Genomic DNA, 19,693 nt, shown 5'->3' on the forward strand with positions numbered 1-19,693 from the left:
CTCCTCAGCCAGCAAAGTTAATAATGATGATAATGATGATAATAATTAATTGTAAAATACAACATACTTTCAACGTGCTTCAGGTTAAAATATAAGCAGTTATATATCTGCATGACATTTGCGGTTCATTTATTGTATTGTTTTTTGCAGGCGTTAATGTAAAATAACACATGAAGCTGTTTTGGAGACGTCCTGCTGTCTCCATATATCACATTTTCACTCCTCGAAACAGGAGATCTGTCTCCTCACTTTAAAAATCTTTTCTCTTTGTTTCCTCCTGGTAAATCTGCTGTCATGCTGACACCACGTGCACTGCTGGTGCACCTGCCTCTTACAGGTGATGAGAGCTGATTTTCTGATTGGTTTATTGCATGTTCAGCCTAAACTCACCTGTGAATTAATGAGGGCACATGGGCACATCTGATAGGTGTATCCCGCTTTGCGCTGGTGGTGCAAAGGGCGGGGCAGAGCAAAATATCACTCCCGCCCCTGGCACAAGATGGCAAAGGTGGATTTGGACACACCCTGATTAAATCAAATCCATTGCGCCTCACGCTTTCCACTTGCGCTTTAGATCAGCGTAAGATAGGGCCCCTTGTCTTACAAAGAACCCCTGACAGACGCTTTCTTCCAAAAAGGGTTCTTCAGGAGCAAATGGTTCTGGATATAATTTCAGTGCTTTTGGAATTTCGGAGTGAACATAAGGAAAAAACAACACATTTACCTGAGTGGTGAGAGTATTTAATGCAGCCAGGGCTGACTCCAGGATAGGCATTGCTTCAGCCAGTTCAGCATCACACTCATCCTTGATGGCCTTGGCAGCCATGGCTTGTTCGTTGGCTACGGCCTCATCCACTTTCACCACCTTCTCTGTCTCGGCCACCTCCACAGATTCATGCTCAATCACTACCATCATCTCATCCACCTCCTTGCTAGCCACAAGCAGCTGTGGCTGTAAAGCCTCCAGCTCAACTTGCATAGAGGCCACCTGGTCGGCTGCTGATTCGAGCTTCTCCAGGCCCACCTCATAGCGGCGTTTCAGCTTCATCACCTCACTGGGCAAAGGACAGAGAAAGATAAGGAAAAGCATCCTCATTTTACACATGGAAACTGTCATTTTAATTGTGTTGGTCTTTTTTGGACCCATTTTGAATTGAAGTATTTTATAGCTACAAGAGACTTTATCTAGAATCATGCTGCTGTAATACAAACATCAAATAATAGTTAAAATCACAGTGTACATGATCAGTACATCTTAAATCTTACGCTCTTTTTGTGTTCAGCAGGGCTTTGAAGGTGGAAATGAGCTCCAGGTATGAAGTTGGGGTGACGTAGTTGTGGCGCTGCAGCTCAGACAAAAAGCGAACTGATAGTTCAATGGTTGAAGTGTGGAAGCTCTTGCACATGTTGATGCAGCCTTCTCTGGACTCATCTGTCATCTCAACGTCCTCCAGGAAGCGACAGGCCACTGCCTGCAGGGCATCCTCAGGCCAGGTCTGATAAGGAAGGAAATATGCTGTACTGCCACTCTGCTGCCATCGTGCATTTTAATCTCTGCTATGCTCTGATGCTATGTCATCAATTACCATGAGCTGAGGCCCAGAGAAAGATTTGGTCATACAATATGCTGAAGAGTACTTCTGGTATTTTTCAACATGGAACCTATTGACCAATGTTTTTGTGTCTAAGTGATGAATGGGTGAAACAGTTTTTGAAATTGGTCTAGTATTAAGCGAGAGCACTGCGGCCATCAGCTGGAGAAACGTGCAACACTGTAATTCTTATGGATAATACACACAAAGTCAAAGGATCGCTACAGATATGGACTTTTGTTTAAAGAGTAAGATATCTTTTGTTTAACCAGAAACAACTGCTTTATTGTTTTAAACCCTAAATTCACCGTGTTAGATGTGAAAATATTGGGAGAGAAGCAAAATGAAGGTCAGACATCAGAGATGCAGTAGGGAGAAACGGTGTGTACCGCAGTAATATTTTTTTCATCTAACATGTGAATTAACACAAGAAAAGCCAGGGCGATCATTTTGACCATTTGTATTTGCACAATAACTTTGCTGAATTAAAAAATAGAATGCTGCTGGTACCTGACTTTTGTTTTTGTTTTAAAATGTTTTTTATATAAATGACACAAAAGGAAAAGAAAGATTTCACCTATTTCAGCCATGGGCGGTAGGGGTGTCCCGATCCAATATTGATATCAGATATCGGTCCGATATCAGCCAAAAAACGAGTATCGGGTTTTATCAGACTGTATCTAAAATCTCTGATATAAGCGCTCCGATAAGCAGTCCATTTTCTGCTCCATCACTTCTATCCATAGGCTATTGTTAGGCTATTGTACTCTGTTTGAGTAACATCACTGGATCAAGCCTTTTCTAACATTCCACACTACAAACTAAGTAATAAAAGTACGTATGATTCATAATGATATCATATCGGATCGATATTGGTATCAGCCAACACTCAAGGCTGCAATATCAGTACCGTATCGGAAGTGAAAAAGTTGTATCGGGACATCCCTAATAGGCGATCATATTGACCACATGGAAATTGCCACTGTTATACTGTCACTTTTTGCACAGTTGGAGATGCATCTTGGTTGCTTAGCAACTATTACTGTCTCTGTCAGTAAAACTTAACAAGTCTCAATTTCCAATTTCCCATCATTAAAAGACAAATAATTAATTAATTAGACTCAATTAAAAATAGGCTAAGGAAGACCAAGGTTGGTTGTAACACATTTTGTTTCAGCACCTATAACTTAATGAATTTTTGTGTTAAGTTTTTGTTGAGCAACTTTGAAACAAAGCACCCTTACTTATTACAAATAGCAATGATTTGATTTATTTTTGTACTCATTTTCAGCCTTTTTCCATAGGCTATGATTATTTTTTTGTGATGGAAATTTGTTATTATTAATGTTAAAATAACGTTTCTGATCTTATAAAATACATTGAACTGTTTTTTGCTCTGAGTAATTCTAGATTAATCTAAAATTTGAATCAAACCACTGATGGCTGTTATCCTACAGAAAAATACTGCAGTGAATATATGCAGTCATTACTGTTTACTACATGCTATGCATACATATTGATAAACATATAAATAAATTTGACAAACTTTACAATTTGGTGTTATTTCATTTTTAAAAAGATAAACTATCAGAATAAATGCATTAATATCTTAGTCTGGTATCTATCATGGGAGATAATAGATAAAAATACCTTAGTTGCCCTTTAAAAAGTTAAGTGTTGAAGTTAAAAAAAACAAAAAAACCCCACAGTTTCCAAATTTTTGTCTTACATTTTTCATATTCCCACCCTATGATGATGCAATTTCTTTGATTCTCTATATACTGTATTGTCCCTGTCTTTTGATGAACTACCTGAAGCATCACAACAGAACTCAAACAGCATACATACACACACCTGGAACCAGTTAATGGTGCAGCAATTAATGAGGGCGGGGAAACGTCTCAAGCGGTTCCTAAAGGCGTCTCCAATGGGACTCATGGCCAACACCACATGCAGCTGTGTGCGACAGCGCTCTACAAACATGTTGAAAAGGGACAAGGGGCTGCCGTCCGTCTGCTTGTCACGGTCACGCTGCCGATCCAACACACGCATACGTTCACAGATTTCCTGCTTCTCGTCAACTGCAAACAGGTTAGGAACCTAGAAACAACCGAAGGATAACAGAATGGTTTGTGTTTGGGTACTACCTTTCTGAAAGAGATCACCTTTGCATCTTTCACCATACTATCTAATCACATCCATTGTATTTGACTAACCATGTATATATTAATTATTCATCCAATCAAACCATCATTCACTGATCAATCATCAGTTGTACCACTGACTGTTAATAAAGATGGATCATGCGGCTCCACTTCCTTTCACTGTGCTGCCGTCTTGCATTGGTGACGTCATTTGGAGATTGCACAGTAGTGATCAGGGTTGGAGCCGTGGTATCTAGGTCCTACACATATGCCCAAACGACTCAATCACAAGCAGAGCTGTCAATCATGACATGAAACCCACTTTTTATAACATCTAATAGCTAATCTAAAACCAAACTTATCAGAAAAATTGAACACACATCACCGTGACAGAAACCATCTTTGGGAAAAATGTATGTGATGTGTACTTTTAGTTTATGAACACTGAAGGGGTGGGGTTTATGACGTACACTGCAGGCAGCCAGGGGGGTGATCAAGATGTTTTGACTTCACTTTTGAGGAGCTCTCATATTGTCTATCTTTATATACAGTCAATGGTTTGTACATGTTTGTCATCTTGCCTCCATCCATCCATGCCCCGTCCCACATACTTTACCTCACCAGTGTTGAGCAGGTTGCCAATGTCCTCCAGGAATGACTCCATTTTGATTTGAGTGTCAGTAAAGAGGAAAACGCCATGAGCTTCTCCCTCTGTGGATTTCCTCATGATGAGCTTTAGGTCATCATGCCATTCAGTGGTCCCGTAGGTCTTGGAGATTTCCACCTGGAAAAGCTCCGCCTCTGCCATGTAGGCAGCCAGCCGGGTGAGAGACTGCCGTCCACTCCCACCCACACCCACCAGCAGGGCGTGGCCACTTGGTTGCTTGAGAATGCGGGAAATGCGACACACGTGTTCTATGGCAAAGCGGAAGAGCACCAGATTCATGGATGCTTTGCTGATGTTGTTGAACTCCTCCAGGTGCGACTCCACCACCTGCCGGAGCTGATCGAGGTTGTTCACCTCACGGTAGTTTCGGTCCTCACCCTTGGGGTCGTGAAAGTCACAGAACATGAGGCTGCGCAGGTCATCCTCAGTGACCTGTCCATCACAGTCCTGGTCCAGATGTTGGAAGAGCTGATTGAAGTTTTCCTTCATGTGACTCTGAAACACTGCCTGTATATGGCTCACTAGCCAGGACCGATCTGTGTCATGAACCAGTCGATCGTAGTAAACCCTCAGGACCTGTGGATCAACAACAAGAAGAAAAGTGACTGTGAGAAAAAGATAAAAAGAGTGAAAACTACAGCGAAATGGCAACAGAGGAAGTTCCAAAGAAATACTATGCCTAAAAGATAGGGATTAGCTTGACTAAAGCTTTTTTGTGCTCACAAAAGGTTTATTTCTCTGAACTTTATTCTCAAATTTGTGAAAATCCATGATAGTGAGCACTTCTCCTTTGAGAAGATAATCCATCCGGACAGGTATGGCATATAGAGATGCTGACTGAACAGCAGGATTATTGCACAGGTGATCCTTGGACTAGTCACAATAAAACTCTAAAATGTGCAGGTGATCTGGAAAAAGAGACATTTATTTACTTCAGCTCACAATAAATTGGAGAAGATACAAAAGTGCTGCATTTATATTTTTGTTGAGTGTATTTCTATTTTCTTTGCACACTTAGGTTACTTTGGTTACCATACAGAGCTGTCAGGTGTTTTCCACTGTTTGTCATGTAAAACGTTACCTCATGCACCCAGAGGCGTTTGATGACAGATGGTTCATCTGCAGTCTCTGGCCGTGACAGGCAGATGCCCTGGATGACCCGGGAGACATCGCGCAGATTGAACAAATAATGGGACTTTGTGGGGGTTGGTAGCAGGTTCTTGGTGGCCTCTTGGTACACTGACATGGTACTGTTAACAATCTCAGAGGTCAGAGCTGCAAATGGCTTGGGGAAAGAAAACCTGCGGATAAAATGGTTGATTTATGGTTCAGGTCCCGTTCAGATTATTTCCAACAGATTAGATATAAAAGTATATCTCTAACTTGTGGTTCTATCAATGAAACATTTATAAGATAAATTAAACAAAATGACCATGATCAAGGATAATTTTATAATCATTTAGCATTAACAATGTATTTCTAAAACGCCAAAAACTGTCAAAGCATGAAATTGCTATCTTGTTAGAATGCAAGTGATATTTCTTTTTGCAGGAGTGGTTGGGCAGATCTGAAACCTATCCAACTGATTTGATTGCTTCAGGACTTGTGGTCTCTGTGGTAAACATTGTAGCAATCCAGTACGAAAAGATCCTCTCCTCCAATCACTGAAACCAAAACCGAGGTGTAGAATAATTTATCCTCCTAACTTTTAGCTGCTTGTCTGTTATAATAGTGAACAAATGTGTTAAAAGATGACCCACCATGGCATTTGTCAAAGATCACAAATCTATGGTTAAAGCTTCTTCAAGCTTCTACTTTCATATTGTAGATTTTGGAGGCCCCTATTTACAAAAGCAGCACAGTTTCCGCCATAATAACCACAAAATATAACATCAAAAATAAAATAACCTAAATAAAAATCTCTTCCCACTTCATTTTAACTGTCTAAAATGTTACTCACTCTAATTTCACCTGGAAAAATGTAAACAAAGGCTTGTTTCATCTGATGTCATGGAGGATCAGACCCAATGGCAGGCATTAAGAATAACTAAACAGAAATAACCAATCTTCTCACAGATGGTTTTGTTAATTTATGTAACTCATATAGAAGCATCAGTATTAAATTGAGACTATACCAATAGTAGCTTTAATAATAATTTCCAATTCATTATGGTGCTAAAAAATGTTGGAACACTCCCTAACTTTTACAGAGGTTTAGTTATGAACATTCCTAAAAATGTGCACTTACTCTGTGTCAATTTGGGGCAAAAGCATCTTACAAATTACACATGCTGTGTAGTTACCGTATAGTGAAATGCCAGTCTATGATCCTGGAGAAGATGGTGTACATGGTCTTCTTGTCAAAATCATTAATGGTAATCATGTTGAAGTGGCGCAGGTAGCGAGGTGTGACAGGGTTCCGGCCTCCACCTAAGAAGCAAGAAGAACAAAAAGAAAAATAACAAAACTATAATGTCTGACAGAATAACACTATTTGTTTAATATGTTTATTTATATTTGTCCATCTTATGTATTCAGCAGCTAAAGAAAATTTTCCACACTGGCTGACAATCAAGCTTCTGTTCTATTTTTTTAACCTTTGAATATTATTATCATTTCAGTACAAAAATGTATTAAAATATGACTAAAGAACCATGGCATTGACAAACAAAAACTACATATTGCTCTCATGCTTGAAAGGATGTAATAATATTCAACAGGTAATCTCATTCAGTATGAACTGGACCTATAATACTGGACCCAGCATAGCCAGAGTTATAATAGTTTTGTATTTTTCATTAGTTTTTATTTATTTATTTATTTACTTATCTTTACCAGAGCTGGTTAGCTCATTTCATTTTAGTTTTTATTGTTTAATAATGTTTAGTTTTTATTAGTTTAGTATATTAGTATATTACAATGCAAATAAAACAGAGCAAAAAACAAAAACTAGTTTTCATTTTAATTTCAGTTATATAAAATGTTTTTTCATACCTAGTTTTAGTTTTGAGTTTTGTTTTAGTTAACTATAATAACTCACAGCACACAGCAACAGGGAAACCAGTTATACCTCAAGACATGATCAATTCAGCATCACTTGCAAGGCAATAGCAGAACAACAGTTACCGTGAACTCTATAGCTCAGTTATGTTTGAGTTACCAGTTTTTACTGAGACAACACAACATAGCACTGGTCTCAATTTGAGACACACATTTACATTGGTAATTCAAAATGCTTGGACACCAATACAAATTGGCTCGCCCATTGTTTTCCCTGGTGTGGGTTCAGTGGTTGCCATGGCCGTACTGGGCAGCAGCCCAGAAAAGCTTAACAACTGTCAGCACAGGCATCGGGAGCAAATACTGTAGCTGTGTGGGCACCTGAGTGTGGCACCCAGCCTGTTTCTCTTGCAGCTGTCGCTGCCAGCTGCCTCAGTGGACAAGGATGGTTTCATGTTTACACTGGTGGTTGTAGTGGAGGTGGAAGTGGTAAACACTTGCTATCTGTGAGCACCTGAAGGCAGTGAGAAGCTCCACAAAACAGCAGCTAGTGGTTTGTGACAGTGAATCGACAACACTTCAGCAGCAGTTTAGAGACAGGGGAAAACAAAGTGTTCATTTTGCCCACCTAACCACTTGCATTTTGTTAACCAATCTATAACTTTGATGCAGTATCACTGCTGCAACAATATGCTTCTAATACACTATACCACATCCGCTACATGTGTAACATGTAATTTTAACAATTGCTTGAACTATCAATGCCCATAAAGGGACAGGGATTGGGACTTAGTTTTGGCTATAAACATGTGAACAGTACATTGAACAATGCTTCTGTAACTGTTAATGTTTTTTTTTCTGTACTTATCTATTTAAAATAAACTATTAAACTAAACTAACTACTCACCAGGTGGTCCCATAGCACACATGATCTGGATATCCACCAGGTTGATCATGGAGCAGTCCTTCATGTCATACCAGTTCCAGTGGTCCAGCCACTGGCGCAGCAGCTCCACAGGGGGCTGGGCACCATAAACCTCCCGAGCTGGCATGTTCACATCATCCACAAACACCACCTGGTCAGACAGAACATTACAATACTTAGGAGCTCTTTAGTGAGGCAGGTAAATTCATCAAAAGACAACAAAATCCAAAAAGTCTTGCTTGATATAGAGTTATGTAGATAACCACCATTGACAAAAAATAAAGGCACTCCATCCTCTGGCAAAATGATACTTTCTCCTTCACGTATCAACTTATCGACATTTTAATCAGCATGTTTGATATTCAAAACTTTACTATTTTGTTTAGATCTACACATTTTACATCTACATCTCAAAATAATACAGTGCTTATTATAAGTGCAGTTTAGTGACTTGCTTTGCTGATATGATATGAGCACAAACTGAATAACAAACAAGTCATACCAACATAAATACCACATGAACAAAAGAAACCATACCATTTTCTTCCCCAATGGAGGACCAAACACTCCCTTGCGCCGCTTATCTAGCTTAGACATAATAATGTTTTGGGTCTGGGCGGCTGTAGTCTGGGCTGAGAAGTTGATAAATAATGGGCTGTACACATCCTTCTGCAGCTGATTCAATAGGAAGTCCTGAGCGGGAGACATTAAAAATATAAACACAGATTGTCATCACATCTCATAGTATGGGAGTTTATTGTATATTATCACTGATTATCTATACATGCATAACACAATAATGCAAAATGGCATCACACTCTCATAAGAGTGCAAAAAGAGATAAAATTGGGAAAAAAGACACTTTGAAAATAAGTATTGTATGACAATTAATGGAATAATTACAAGAACTTACATACGAAGTATACACTTTGGTTACGAATGATCATTTAAAGAAAGTGCTTACAATTTGCAACCCTACACAAACAATACCACGTGTTTTTTCACCCTCACTCAAAGTTTTATTTCCACAGCAATAGTGCTGAAACTAACAATTATTTTCATAGTTGATTTATTTGTTAGTTATTTACTCAATGAATCAATTAGGTGTTTGGTCTATAAAATGTCAGAAAATGGTGAAAAATATTGATCAGTGTTTCCCCAAACTCAAGGTGAGGTCCTCCAATGTCTTGTTTTGTCCACAACCCAAAGATATTCAGTTTACTGTCATGGAGGAGTAACGAAATCTGAAATTATTCACATTTGAGAAGCTGAAATCAGAGAATTTGGACAATGTTTTGGACAATTACTCAAAATAATTAATAAATGATCAAAATAGTTGGCAAATAATTTGATAATCGATTAATGAAAGCACCATGAAAATAGATTCAATCTCAATAACATACATCAAATCACATGTCACTATGTTCTCTGTTCTGTGTTCATAGAAACAGAAAAGGTCATTTGTCCAAAAGGGAATTTTTATTATTCGATTAATTGTTGAAGCTCTACACAGCATCACATTGCTTATTCTCTGACAGCATTATGAAATCTATAAAGATGAGAAGACCTACATATTAAACAAGCAAGTGAACACCAACATTGAAAATAATCTGTTATATTTTAGATCTAAACTTTATAGTAGTTTGACTTAATTTTACTTGAATAAATGTCTTAGTGACCAATTAATTGATAATCGATTTATCATTATAATTCCCAATTTTGTGTGTTTTTTATTGGGATACAGAACACAGGGAATGTCATGGACATAATTCAATTAAAATTAATTATCAAGTTGGTTTATAATTGCACACTTGGATAAAAGAAAATATGCATTTGGTTGAGAACGTTTCAAAGTAATTTCAGTCTCTCTTCTCAATCAGCATGCCAAAGACAGCCTACACAGGTAATTTCTATTTGATCCTTGCAAATGGTTGTGATAGGCTTTGTGATCTAATTAAAAGTGGCATTTAGTGAGTATTTCATTAGATAAAAACTGGATATCAGTTGATCCCTGAAAATGACTGTGAAATGAACTAGGGAGTTAGTTGCCCTCTGAGGATATGAAGTATCTGAAGATATGATCTGAAGTAATGCTCTGCAGGTCATGAGGGTATAATCAATGAGTTTTTGATTTTGCTTGGAGGTTTACAAAAGGGCATTTTACTTGAAGCTAAAAGAGGCTTTTACAAAAGGCTACTTTGATAAAAATGCCCTTTTGGACAAATGACCTTTTCTGTTTCTATGAACATAGAACAGAGAACATAGTGACGTGATTTGATGTCTGTTATTGAGATTGAATCTATTTTCATGGTGCTTTCATTATGTACCATGTGTGTTCAGAGCTCATGCTCCGCCGTGCACATGTATATAAGCATGCAAAAAGTGCTCATCATCCATATGCTTGTGAAATCATGTGAGTAATGACCTGCATAATTAAAGGGGACTTGTGATGTGAATGATCACAGGCGGCAGCCATGGTGCATCATCCTCTTGTCTAAATTATGAATCAGCTTCTCTCTGTCTCGGTCAAGAGTCCACTGAGGCAGGTGATGGAGCATTGTGTACAGCTGTATGATGCTACTGGTGCAGGCATCATGCCAGCCATATTCTTATGGTCTGACTAGCTGGGGTTCCTTTATCACTCCTGCCAGATTCGGGATTCAGCCACGGTCTGCTGGTTGCATGGGACAGAGCTGCTCCACCATGCACACAGGCAGGAAGTGGAGAACAAGGCAGGCTCCCCAGTGAGATGATCTCTATTCACCCCAGAGTCTCAAGTTTGAGCACACTAATGGATGAACTAATGAAGCAAAAGGAAGGAGGGGGGATTAGTCCTTGATATAAATAGCTGAAGGTCTACTGAGAGATACTCAGTATTCCTCCAAGGTGGCCGTTTCACACCTGGTGTCTGCGGCTGTGTTGCCTCCAAATGATTTGTGTGTACAGAGCACTTGCTTGAGTTTCCTGAGGCTGGGGCAGCACTGCTTAGAAACAAATGCTCACTCATGCTACACAATGATGTTATTGATTTCACAGGCAGTGTTTTTCTGTACATGATAATCATTTCTGCTATTAAAAAATGTTTTAAACCCAATCCCAGATTCACTCGGAGAACAGACAACAGGCAGAAAGAGAGCTAAAAAAAAAACAAAAAGCAGACCAATTTAGCTCATGCTTATTATAGGTACCCTGTGGAGTTTTTGATCATGTGTAGCACAATGGGGCGATGTTTTGATGAATGGGTCCCAGTTTTGGTCGTATCCTGGGACTCACAGGTATGAGCACGCAGGTGGGTGTGATACCCAGTCCTGCCAATGGCTACCTGCTATGCCACTGATTGACAGTTGGTGGCAGCTGGTGCCAAGAGACACAGCAATGTGCTACCAAACGTAGATGTAGCTCGCAAATGCATCTAAACAAAGACTGTTTCAAAATATTTAAAAATTCAACTTAATGATGAAGGACATGCATGTTTGTTAGATACACAAAATGCATTTTGGTGAGAAACAATGAATGCAAACATTGATTTACATGAAACTGCAACAGTACTAGGACTTTGTCAGTTGATATTACTCAGAATTTGTCAGTTGATTTGGATTTGGCTGTTTAATGCAAAGACTTGACAATTCATTCCCCTTTTTCAGCTCAGGGCCGCACTAAATTATGATATTAGCCTACTTGAGTATGTTTTAGCAGTAAGACTCACATTTTAATAGATTTCTTCATTATCCATGATGTGAAAACATCAGATTTCCACATAGAGCAGAGAACAGAGCAAGTTTAAGTGTGCATCATCTTGCTCAGAGTTCAGGTATAAAATTCCAGTGCACTGTGGCACATACACAGGAGGTGTAGACATGCAAAAGTGGCTGACAGCGCGTCACCTTTGCGCTGTTTCTATCACTCTTCTCCATTTCCATCACAGTTTACAGACTGTCATAATGTTGCATAGCTCTGGATACAATGATGCGGCTAAAAAAGAAGAGCTGAAGCTTGTTTACCAACCACTCATTTTCCGGTCTCAAAGTATCAGAGTAATTTGTTATACAACACAGGGTTGCACAATGACATGGGAGCTGTAATGTATTGCATGTGTGATATACACACATGCAATACAGATAAGTGATTAAATTCAGAATAGAATAGGATAAAAATATAAAACAAAAAATCTGCATACCCTTTAACACTCAGGAAATAATTCTATAGCACATTTTTTTAAATTTGTGTCAGGTTGAATGTAAACATCAGCAACAAGAACAAGGAGGTGATAATTTGGTCGTCATATTCACAGAAAGGAACCTAGCAATTATTTTTTTAAACAATTAATCTATATACTATTCTTTCAATTAATCTATCGATTAATTTATCAACTAATCTAATGATTATTTTTGTTATTATTCAAATATATAACAAATAATTTACCTAAACACAAACCAAAAATTGTCTAATTAATATTTCAATATTTCTTTCAATCATAATTCTGAAAAATAGAAACATAAAGCACATTAGAATAATAATAACAGTGACATATTTTAAAAATGTGTCTAATTTCCACACTATTTAAGAAACTCCATGTCAGATGCCTGATCAGAAAAATACTGGAGCTCAAATCAAAGAAGCTACGATGCATATCAATTTACTAACTAATGACTGTCAACCCTTCACTGATCTGGACAAACAATATTTTGACTGAAAACTAAAACTGCTGATGACATGGAGTTATTTCATCAGTGGAGTCATATGCAGGTAAGATGATCACGGGCAGTGTATTTTTACATCAGTGTGAGCCAAAGAAAATACTTTACTGCCAACTGAAATGAATTACAGATAGTCTTAAACAGTAGTTTTAGCATTTCTGACTCATACTTGGCTGATAAAGTGAACACAAAGTTCAAAATGATGATGTATGGTGTAAAGTTCACAGCAGCGGTGCAGACATCACTTTTAACACAGGAATGATGAAGAAACTTCTATAAGATCCATCTTGAGTGACTTCTGCTAACAGAAGCATGTCCCATATGTTGATAATCCTGATATATTGTGTTTGGATGCTGACACAAAGTAAACAAAGTAAAAATGCTGCTGCTTCTGTTCCTGCTGCAGCTGCAGGAGGACAGGTTGCTCGGTGCTTCACTTCCAGCACTCGTGTGGAGCAGTTGTCCTGCTGTGATAAGTCCCACCCAGTTTGAGGAGCTAAACTGAGCCAAACTCTTGCATCTCTGTCAAAAATACAACCACACTTTAGATGATCGTGGCAAGTCTTGCTATCTGCAGCTTGTTCTTCAGGTGATTCCATGCTCTGACCCCACGTAGCAGCTTATGGTGATGTGTCAACACACAATATGCAAATCAACACATTTTTGTAATCAATGACGTCCATTACATTGATGAATCGCTCCATCCCCATTCCCTTAATTTTAATTCTTCCTTGACATGTTAGCCCTATGCCTTTTTGTAAGCCTTTATCTATTTTATCTTGTTACTATAATGGACACACACACACACACACACACACACACACACACACACACACACACACACACACACACACACACTGCTTGACTTGTAAAATCTCAGTTGACTAAGAATCTTCTACAGACTCATTGACTTTCAGGGGGCAGCCCTACAGAGCACCTTTAATACTATTTCAATTTTTATTTTGGATTGTCTGAAACTTAAAGAACAGTCATTATGACATGCAAAAGTAGTGTTATTCTTATTCTTATAACAGCTACAAATGTATACCAGGAAACAGCCGAGCAATTCATTTTTTCTTTTTAGTCACTTCATAAAATTAATGTTATGTTGTGTGATAGTGCACCCACATCATCCTTACCTACTGTAACATTCCTTTCTGCTCAATGCAAAATACCTTAGTGCTTTCCAAACGTTACATTAATAAAACAATATATAGCAGACAACTCACAGTAATGTAGACACTCTTGCCAGTACCAGTAGGGCCGATGAAAATAGTGGGCTTCTGGTGGGTGATGAGAAGCTCCATCAGTGCCATGTAGCGTACCGTGTTCTCGGTGGGAACGATGATCTCATTGAACTGCATGTCTTTGTATATCGGGGGAGCAGACTTTAGCTCATCTGTCCACAGCTCCCACCTGCCAGGGCCCTGAAGAGAAAGGTGAAAAAGAGGTTAAGAGCTGCGTTTGAGATAAGAAAAGCCACAGTACTTCCACTGAACCGAGGAGACACGTAATATTTTCCTATAGGTAAGAATATATGACACAAAAGGATTTGTCTTGCCTCTGAGACATAGACAATACTGGTTATGCAACATGTGTGACTCCACTGAGTAATTTCCAGTGAGAGACCTGCTGTCTTCGTGTAGAGAGGAAGACTGATAGAGAGCTGAACATTATGATGTCACAGCGACCTTTGACCTTTCAGATATAAAATGTCATCACCTCATCATTTGATCCTGTTAGGTATTTGTGTGTAATTTTGTCATAATTAATGCATGAAATCTTGAGTTATGGCCAAAAATGCATTTAGTGAGGTCGCTGTGACCTTTGACCACCAAAATCTAATCACTTCACCCTTGAGTTCAAGTGGACGCTTGACCCAAGTTTGAGGAAATTCTCTCCAACCCTTCCTAAGAGATTGCCTTCATGAGTTTAAGTGAACGTGTGCACCAAATTTGAATAAATTCCCCTCAAGGTGTTCTTGAGGTATCACACTGACAATAATGGGATGATCTGAAACCATAAAGCCTGCAGCCATAAAAACATAAAGGCGTAAAAGTCATAAAAAAAAAAAGGTTTTTCAAGGTTTTACAAAAAGTCTGAATCACAGAGGTCTTTAAGAATACAGTAATGAGTGTGCACAAAAATATTAAGCTGATCAGCCCAGTAATAGTTGTGATACATACATGGTCATACATACATGGGAGCGTTTGCATGATTCCCAGGCTTGGATTCTAACAATAATTTGTACTCTTTACTGTGACAGAGATATTTGGCTTTTGTGCCTTCCTTAACCCATAATCTGTAAGCCCCACTCCACCTCACAGTTTCTTCTATAAGCAGCTCAACTGCACAATTATTAGAAGCAGCCCTACCTCTTTAATGAAGCGGTACTGGTAGACTAATCCCTCAGCGGGCAGGGGCACTGTGAGCTGTTTAGGTGGAGCCTCAGCAGTGGCCAGAATGCCGTGGCAGGCCCGGGTCTCTTCACTTAAAGGGCCGTTCAGTACCTCCCTTACCACAGCATCAAACTTGTCCCGGCCTGAATCGTCACAGCTGGCACCCAGTGACCACACCAGGCAAAACACAAAGATGCCCTGTGTAAAAGGAAAGGACAACCGTCACTGCTTTTTTTTTGCAGCTAAACTGTATTAGTCTATATGCTGTGTATACTCAAGTATGTACATCATTTTAGGTGGCCTTTCCGTGAGTTTGCTATTCCACACTGTTGCTGCATCATATTCATGAGCCTTTAAGTAACACTTGTAACTGTTAAGTAGCAGATGAATGCAACTGAGCATAAAATAACATTTCCCTCATAAATATACTGCAATAAATGCATAATAAAGTAATTATCATAAAATGAAAGTACTTCAGTAAGGGGCCAGTCCCTAAATTTATCCAGTGTTTGAGTAAATCTACATGTTGCTGTAGCTTTTCCTGTGTGGGAGGGACATTTACTGTACAGTAAACAGGTTGGATGACTATATGAAAGCTTCATCTTGGTTGCTTAAACACAATCTAATTACTGGGTGAAGATAGAACCTGTTGATTGTGGTGTAAAATTTGTGTTTTATTATATGGTATGACAAAATATAATTTAATTTGTTTGCATTTTTCTTATGTTTCATTATATTTTACAGTACTTATCTGTGGAACATAACCCACAGAATGAGCAAATTTAAGTTCAAGATGGTTCTTGAAGAATACTGATGAGTTGTATGTATGTAAATAGATATATAACATATATCAAAAGTCAGGTACAGCAACTGTGAATGCCTCAACCGGTGTACAGATTATTTCATAAGACAAACACCAAAATCCACTGAGGAGAGACCTCTTTATTGGGAAAAACAGCAGGAATACTCGAGGAATCAGGAATTCCTATGGCCTCATGAGCTATCATGAGCTTAGCAGCCTCATGATAGCTCCTGCTGTTAAAAGGCTGATTAATTCAACACTTTGATAATGACGGGCTGGGAAACATAGGAGAGAGAGCTGAAAAGCATTCATCAGTGCAATGTGCCACAGGGGGATAATAGCAGTGCTTTCAAAAGACAGGAATCCACAGCAAAAAAAATCAATTTTAACTCACGCAGGGGGCAGAAGAAAGTGCTCATCTGGTAAAACTTTTCTGATCTTTGTGGCCCTGTCTGGAGGCAGACTTGATTGGAACAATATGTAAAAGGGAAACGACAGGTTCTTTGGCATTTACAGTATCTGAGTTTTCTGTGTGGTAAAAGAAAGCTCCAGTGTGTAAGATACTGGAGGATCTATTGGCAGAATATGGCAGACACGACATATAATATATATATAAATGTGTTTTCATTAGTGTACATATAATTGCCTGAAAATAACAACTGTTGTGTTTTCGTTACCTCAGAATGAGCATACAGACTCGGGACCCCACTGAGGCCACCATGTTGCACTGCCATGTTTCTACAGTAGCCCAGAATAGACAAACCAAACACTAGCTCCTGGGACTAGACTAAATCTCAGCCTAGTTTACATCAACAGCTGTCTATTGACAGATTTTGTTATTTACAGACAACATTAAAACTAAGGATACCTGGTAATTCACTATTAGCTGGCAATATGAGTCTGGCCACTGTTTTGGCTCACTGTAGACGCCTGAAGGAGCATGACGGCTGACTGATTAACCTTCATTTATTAAGATACCACTCGCTCCAGTTCAGGCAATGTCACAGAATAATTATTAGACATGTCTATAAAACAGAGGTTTGTTTAACTCGGCATGAACTCATACAAACCTGTCAAAACTGTAATTCCAAAACAACGAAAACCGCACTGTTGTGTATTGGATTTCTGGTTTTCTATCCCCCGAAGGTGGGTGCGGTCTGACATTTTGGCGAAGCACCCGTATATGCTGGTCTGATATATTAGCTCTTGTCAGTCCCCATCACTATAGAGATCTGTCCTCTGTCACTGGCTGCCTCTATTTTCTTTTGCTGTCCAGCCTACTGTAGCAAACCAGTGATTTTACCCATTCAGTGCAGTTTCTCTCTTTATTTAAACCTTCTTTTTTACCCACACAATATATTTTTGCTTCTCAAGCAAACACCCAAGCACAACACATACAGTCTGTGTATGGTCAGCTGTAGTCTGACACATCAAGTTAGTCTGATTGTCTTTGTACTGTGTCATATACACTAATTTGGAAAGAATGCTGCATGTTGCAAGTAGATGTTTAACACTCAGACTGTGTGAAATGGAGGCACGGATGTGCTGAGACTTGTGAGACTGGGAAGTGGATACTGTATGTGCCAGACTGCTTCCAGGATGTTGAGGTGCACTATGAGACTTAAATTAATTATTTAATGCTGGCTCATAACTCATAATGGTCATTTCATGATGCTGTAGCCACTTGTGGGTTTACATAATCAATTAATAGTGTATTTGTATTTGTTAATAACGCTGTAATAATTATTAGTAGCAGTGGCAGTACTGGGTGTGTATACAAACCTCCAGCCAGGAGAAAGTATTTTTTTCATTCATGCTCTTCATCTTTGCTTCATCGTGAAACTCATCCATCATACAGTCCATCAGATTCATCAGGGACTTGACTAGATTGGTGTCAGAGGTCGGGGACAGCTCCTGAGATTAAGTAAAAAACAAAACAAAACACAACACTCATTAAAACTTGAAAAGAAGTGAGGTCTTAGTGTACTACTGGTCTCAGAACTCATTAAAAAGTTAGTATAGTTGACTAAACTTGTCAATCAAGAAATGTCGCTGTAAGAAACTGGAAGTAAAACTGAAATAACACAAAAAGGAACGGTTTAAAAATGGTAGGACTTTGCTTCCAAAAAATGCAGGAAGAAATACACATATAAATGTAACATTTTCTCATGTTTGTAATTAAATCTGGAGCGAAATCCTCATGGAAATGCAGAGTGAAAAAGTCTCTCAACATATCCCAGCTACAAAATAAACTGTCTTTCCTGAGGATGGTTCAGCACCTTGGTAGCCTTTCGAATGAGCTGTAAGCAGGCGGGCAGCGTGCGGTCAAAAAGGGCAGTGATGAGGTCTTTGTGTGCTGCACTGACAGTGGTGGGCAGGGTATTGAGCCACGACAGCATAAGGGGCCGCCAGCCAAGCATATGAGGCTCCATGTAGATCATACCACAGCGAGACACCTGCCACAAACATATAAAACACACACATCTAAGCCAGTGTCACTTAAAACATAAAGATCAATTACTTTGTAAGTGTATTATTCTTAAAGCAGTATACAGATGAAATGTTAGTGGTGCCGTGGCCCTAATTTGACCAAACATCATGAGATTTATGGAGTTCATCCAAAAAGTCACATCATATCCTTTATACTGGTGTACGCTGTAAATAAGTGTGTGCTGCATGTGTGATAATGAGTATCTCATGACTATATTACAACCTTTTCCTAACAAGAATCTTTTTAATGAGATCCCACAGGTCTAAGTCCCACCCAAGGAACAGCTACAGAGAGGAGTGCAGGTAAAGTTGCAGGAAAAGGAGGAAGATGAGCGGAGATGGGCAAAGATATAATGTATGAGCAGTAGCTGAGAGACGTGCAGATATGTTGGGAGAGAGGAGGAAAAAAGAAGAGTGAGTCTTTTCAGAGAGGACATAAAGGGAGAAAAAAATGTTCATAGATAAAGAGAGAAAGAGAGGGAATTGAAGGAAAAGAGAGATCAACAGTGTACATAAGGGACCCTGCACAAAGTGACTGTGATCACAAAAACGATGATGCCTCTGCATTCAGCATGATGAAAGGAACAGCTGGCAGGCTATAGTGAATCAAAAATAGAAGTCTGTTTAATATAAAAAGTTGTACCAGAGAGATGCAAAGGTATTCTCTCAAGGCCCCTCTGTATTGAAATCAAGAGCCTCTGTTACTGCCTCACAACAAAGAACCATAAGGAAAGGTTCAGTTAAAAAAAACTTTTTTTTTTATGTACTGCAAAAGATCTATATAAGGATTGCAGTTAATTTCAAAGCCTGCGATGTCTTTGTTAGCAAAGTTTTACCATTTACTGTGTTTATTGTATTGCTGGTTATTTCCTTGAGCGTCTTTGAAATGCCTGCAAAATATCTACAGCATGTTCATCTATTGCTAACTTCCATGTTATTTTGCCTCAATTCAGTCTGAAAGGAGAGAAACAGAAAAA

At 38.9% G+C, this 19,693-nt stretch overlaps 1 protein-coding gene across 1 annotated transcript in view; it reads right to left on the reverse strand.

The window, feature by feature from the left end:
* Positions 1 to 19,693, reverse strand: part of dnah7 (dynein, axonemal, heavy chain 7) — a 127,006-nt gene that overhangs the window by 49,276 nt on the left and 58,037 nt on the right. The window contains exons 33-44 of the mRNA XM_084724267.1: positions 18,506 to 18,682; positions 18,009 to 18,140; positions 15,401 to 15,622; positions 14,255 to 14,452; positions 8,866 to 9,021; positions 8,311 to 8,479; positions 6,707 to 6,833; positions 5,485 to 5,704; positions 4,353 to 4,979; positions 3,447 to 3,692; positions 1,267 to 1,496; positions 725 to 1,055 (exon numbers count right to left, since the gene is read on the reverse strand). Of these exons, the coding sequence (XP_084580393.1) occupies positions 725 to 1,055; positions 1,267 to 1,496; positions 3,447 to 3,692; positions 4,353 to 4,979; positions 5,485 to 5,704; positions 6,707 to 6,833; positions 8,311 to 8,479; positions 8,866 to 9,021; positions 14,255 to 14,452; positions 15,401 to 15,622; positions 18,009 to 18,140; positions 18,506 to 18,682 (2,835 nt within the window). The remainder of the gene's footprint in view (positions 1 to 724; positions 1,056 to 1,266; positions 1,497 to 3,446; positions 3,693 to 4,352; positions 4,980 to 5,484; positions 5,705 to 6,706; positions 6,834 to 8,310; positions 8,480 to 8,865; positions 9,022 to 14,254; positions 14,453 to 15,400; positions 15,623 to 18,008; positions 18,141 to 18,505; positions 18,683 to 19,693) is intronic.

The sequence above is a fragment of the Lutjanus erythropterus genome, chromosome 8, assembly GCF_056507025.1.
Source record: "Lutjanus erythropterus isolate fLutEry1 chromosome 8, fLutEry1.hap2, whole genome shotgun sequence".
Taxonomy (NCBI): domain Eukaryota; kingdom Metazoa; phylum Chordata; class Actinopteri; order Lutjaniformes; family Lutjanidae; genus Lutjanus; species Lutjanus erythropterus.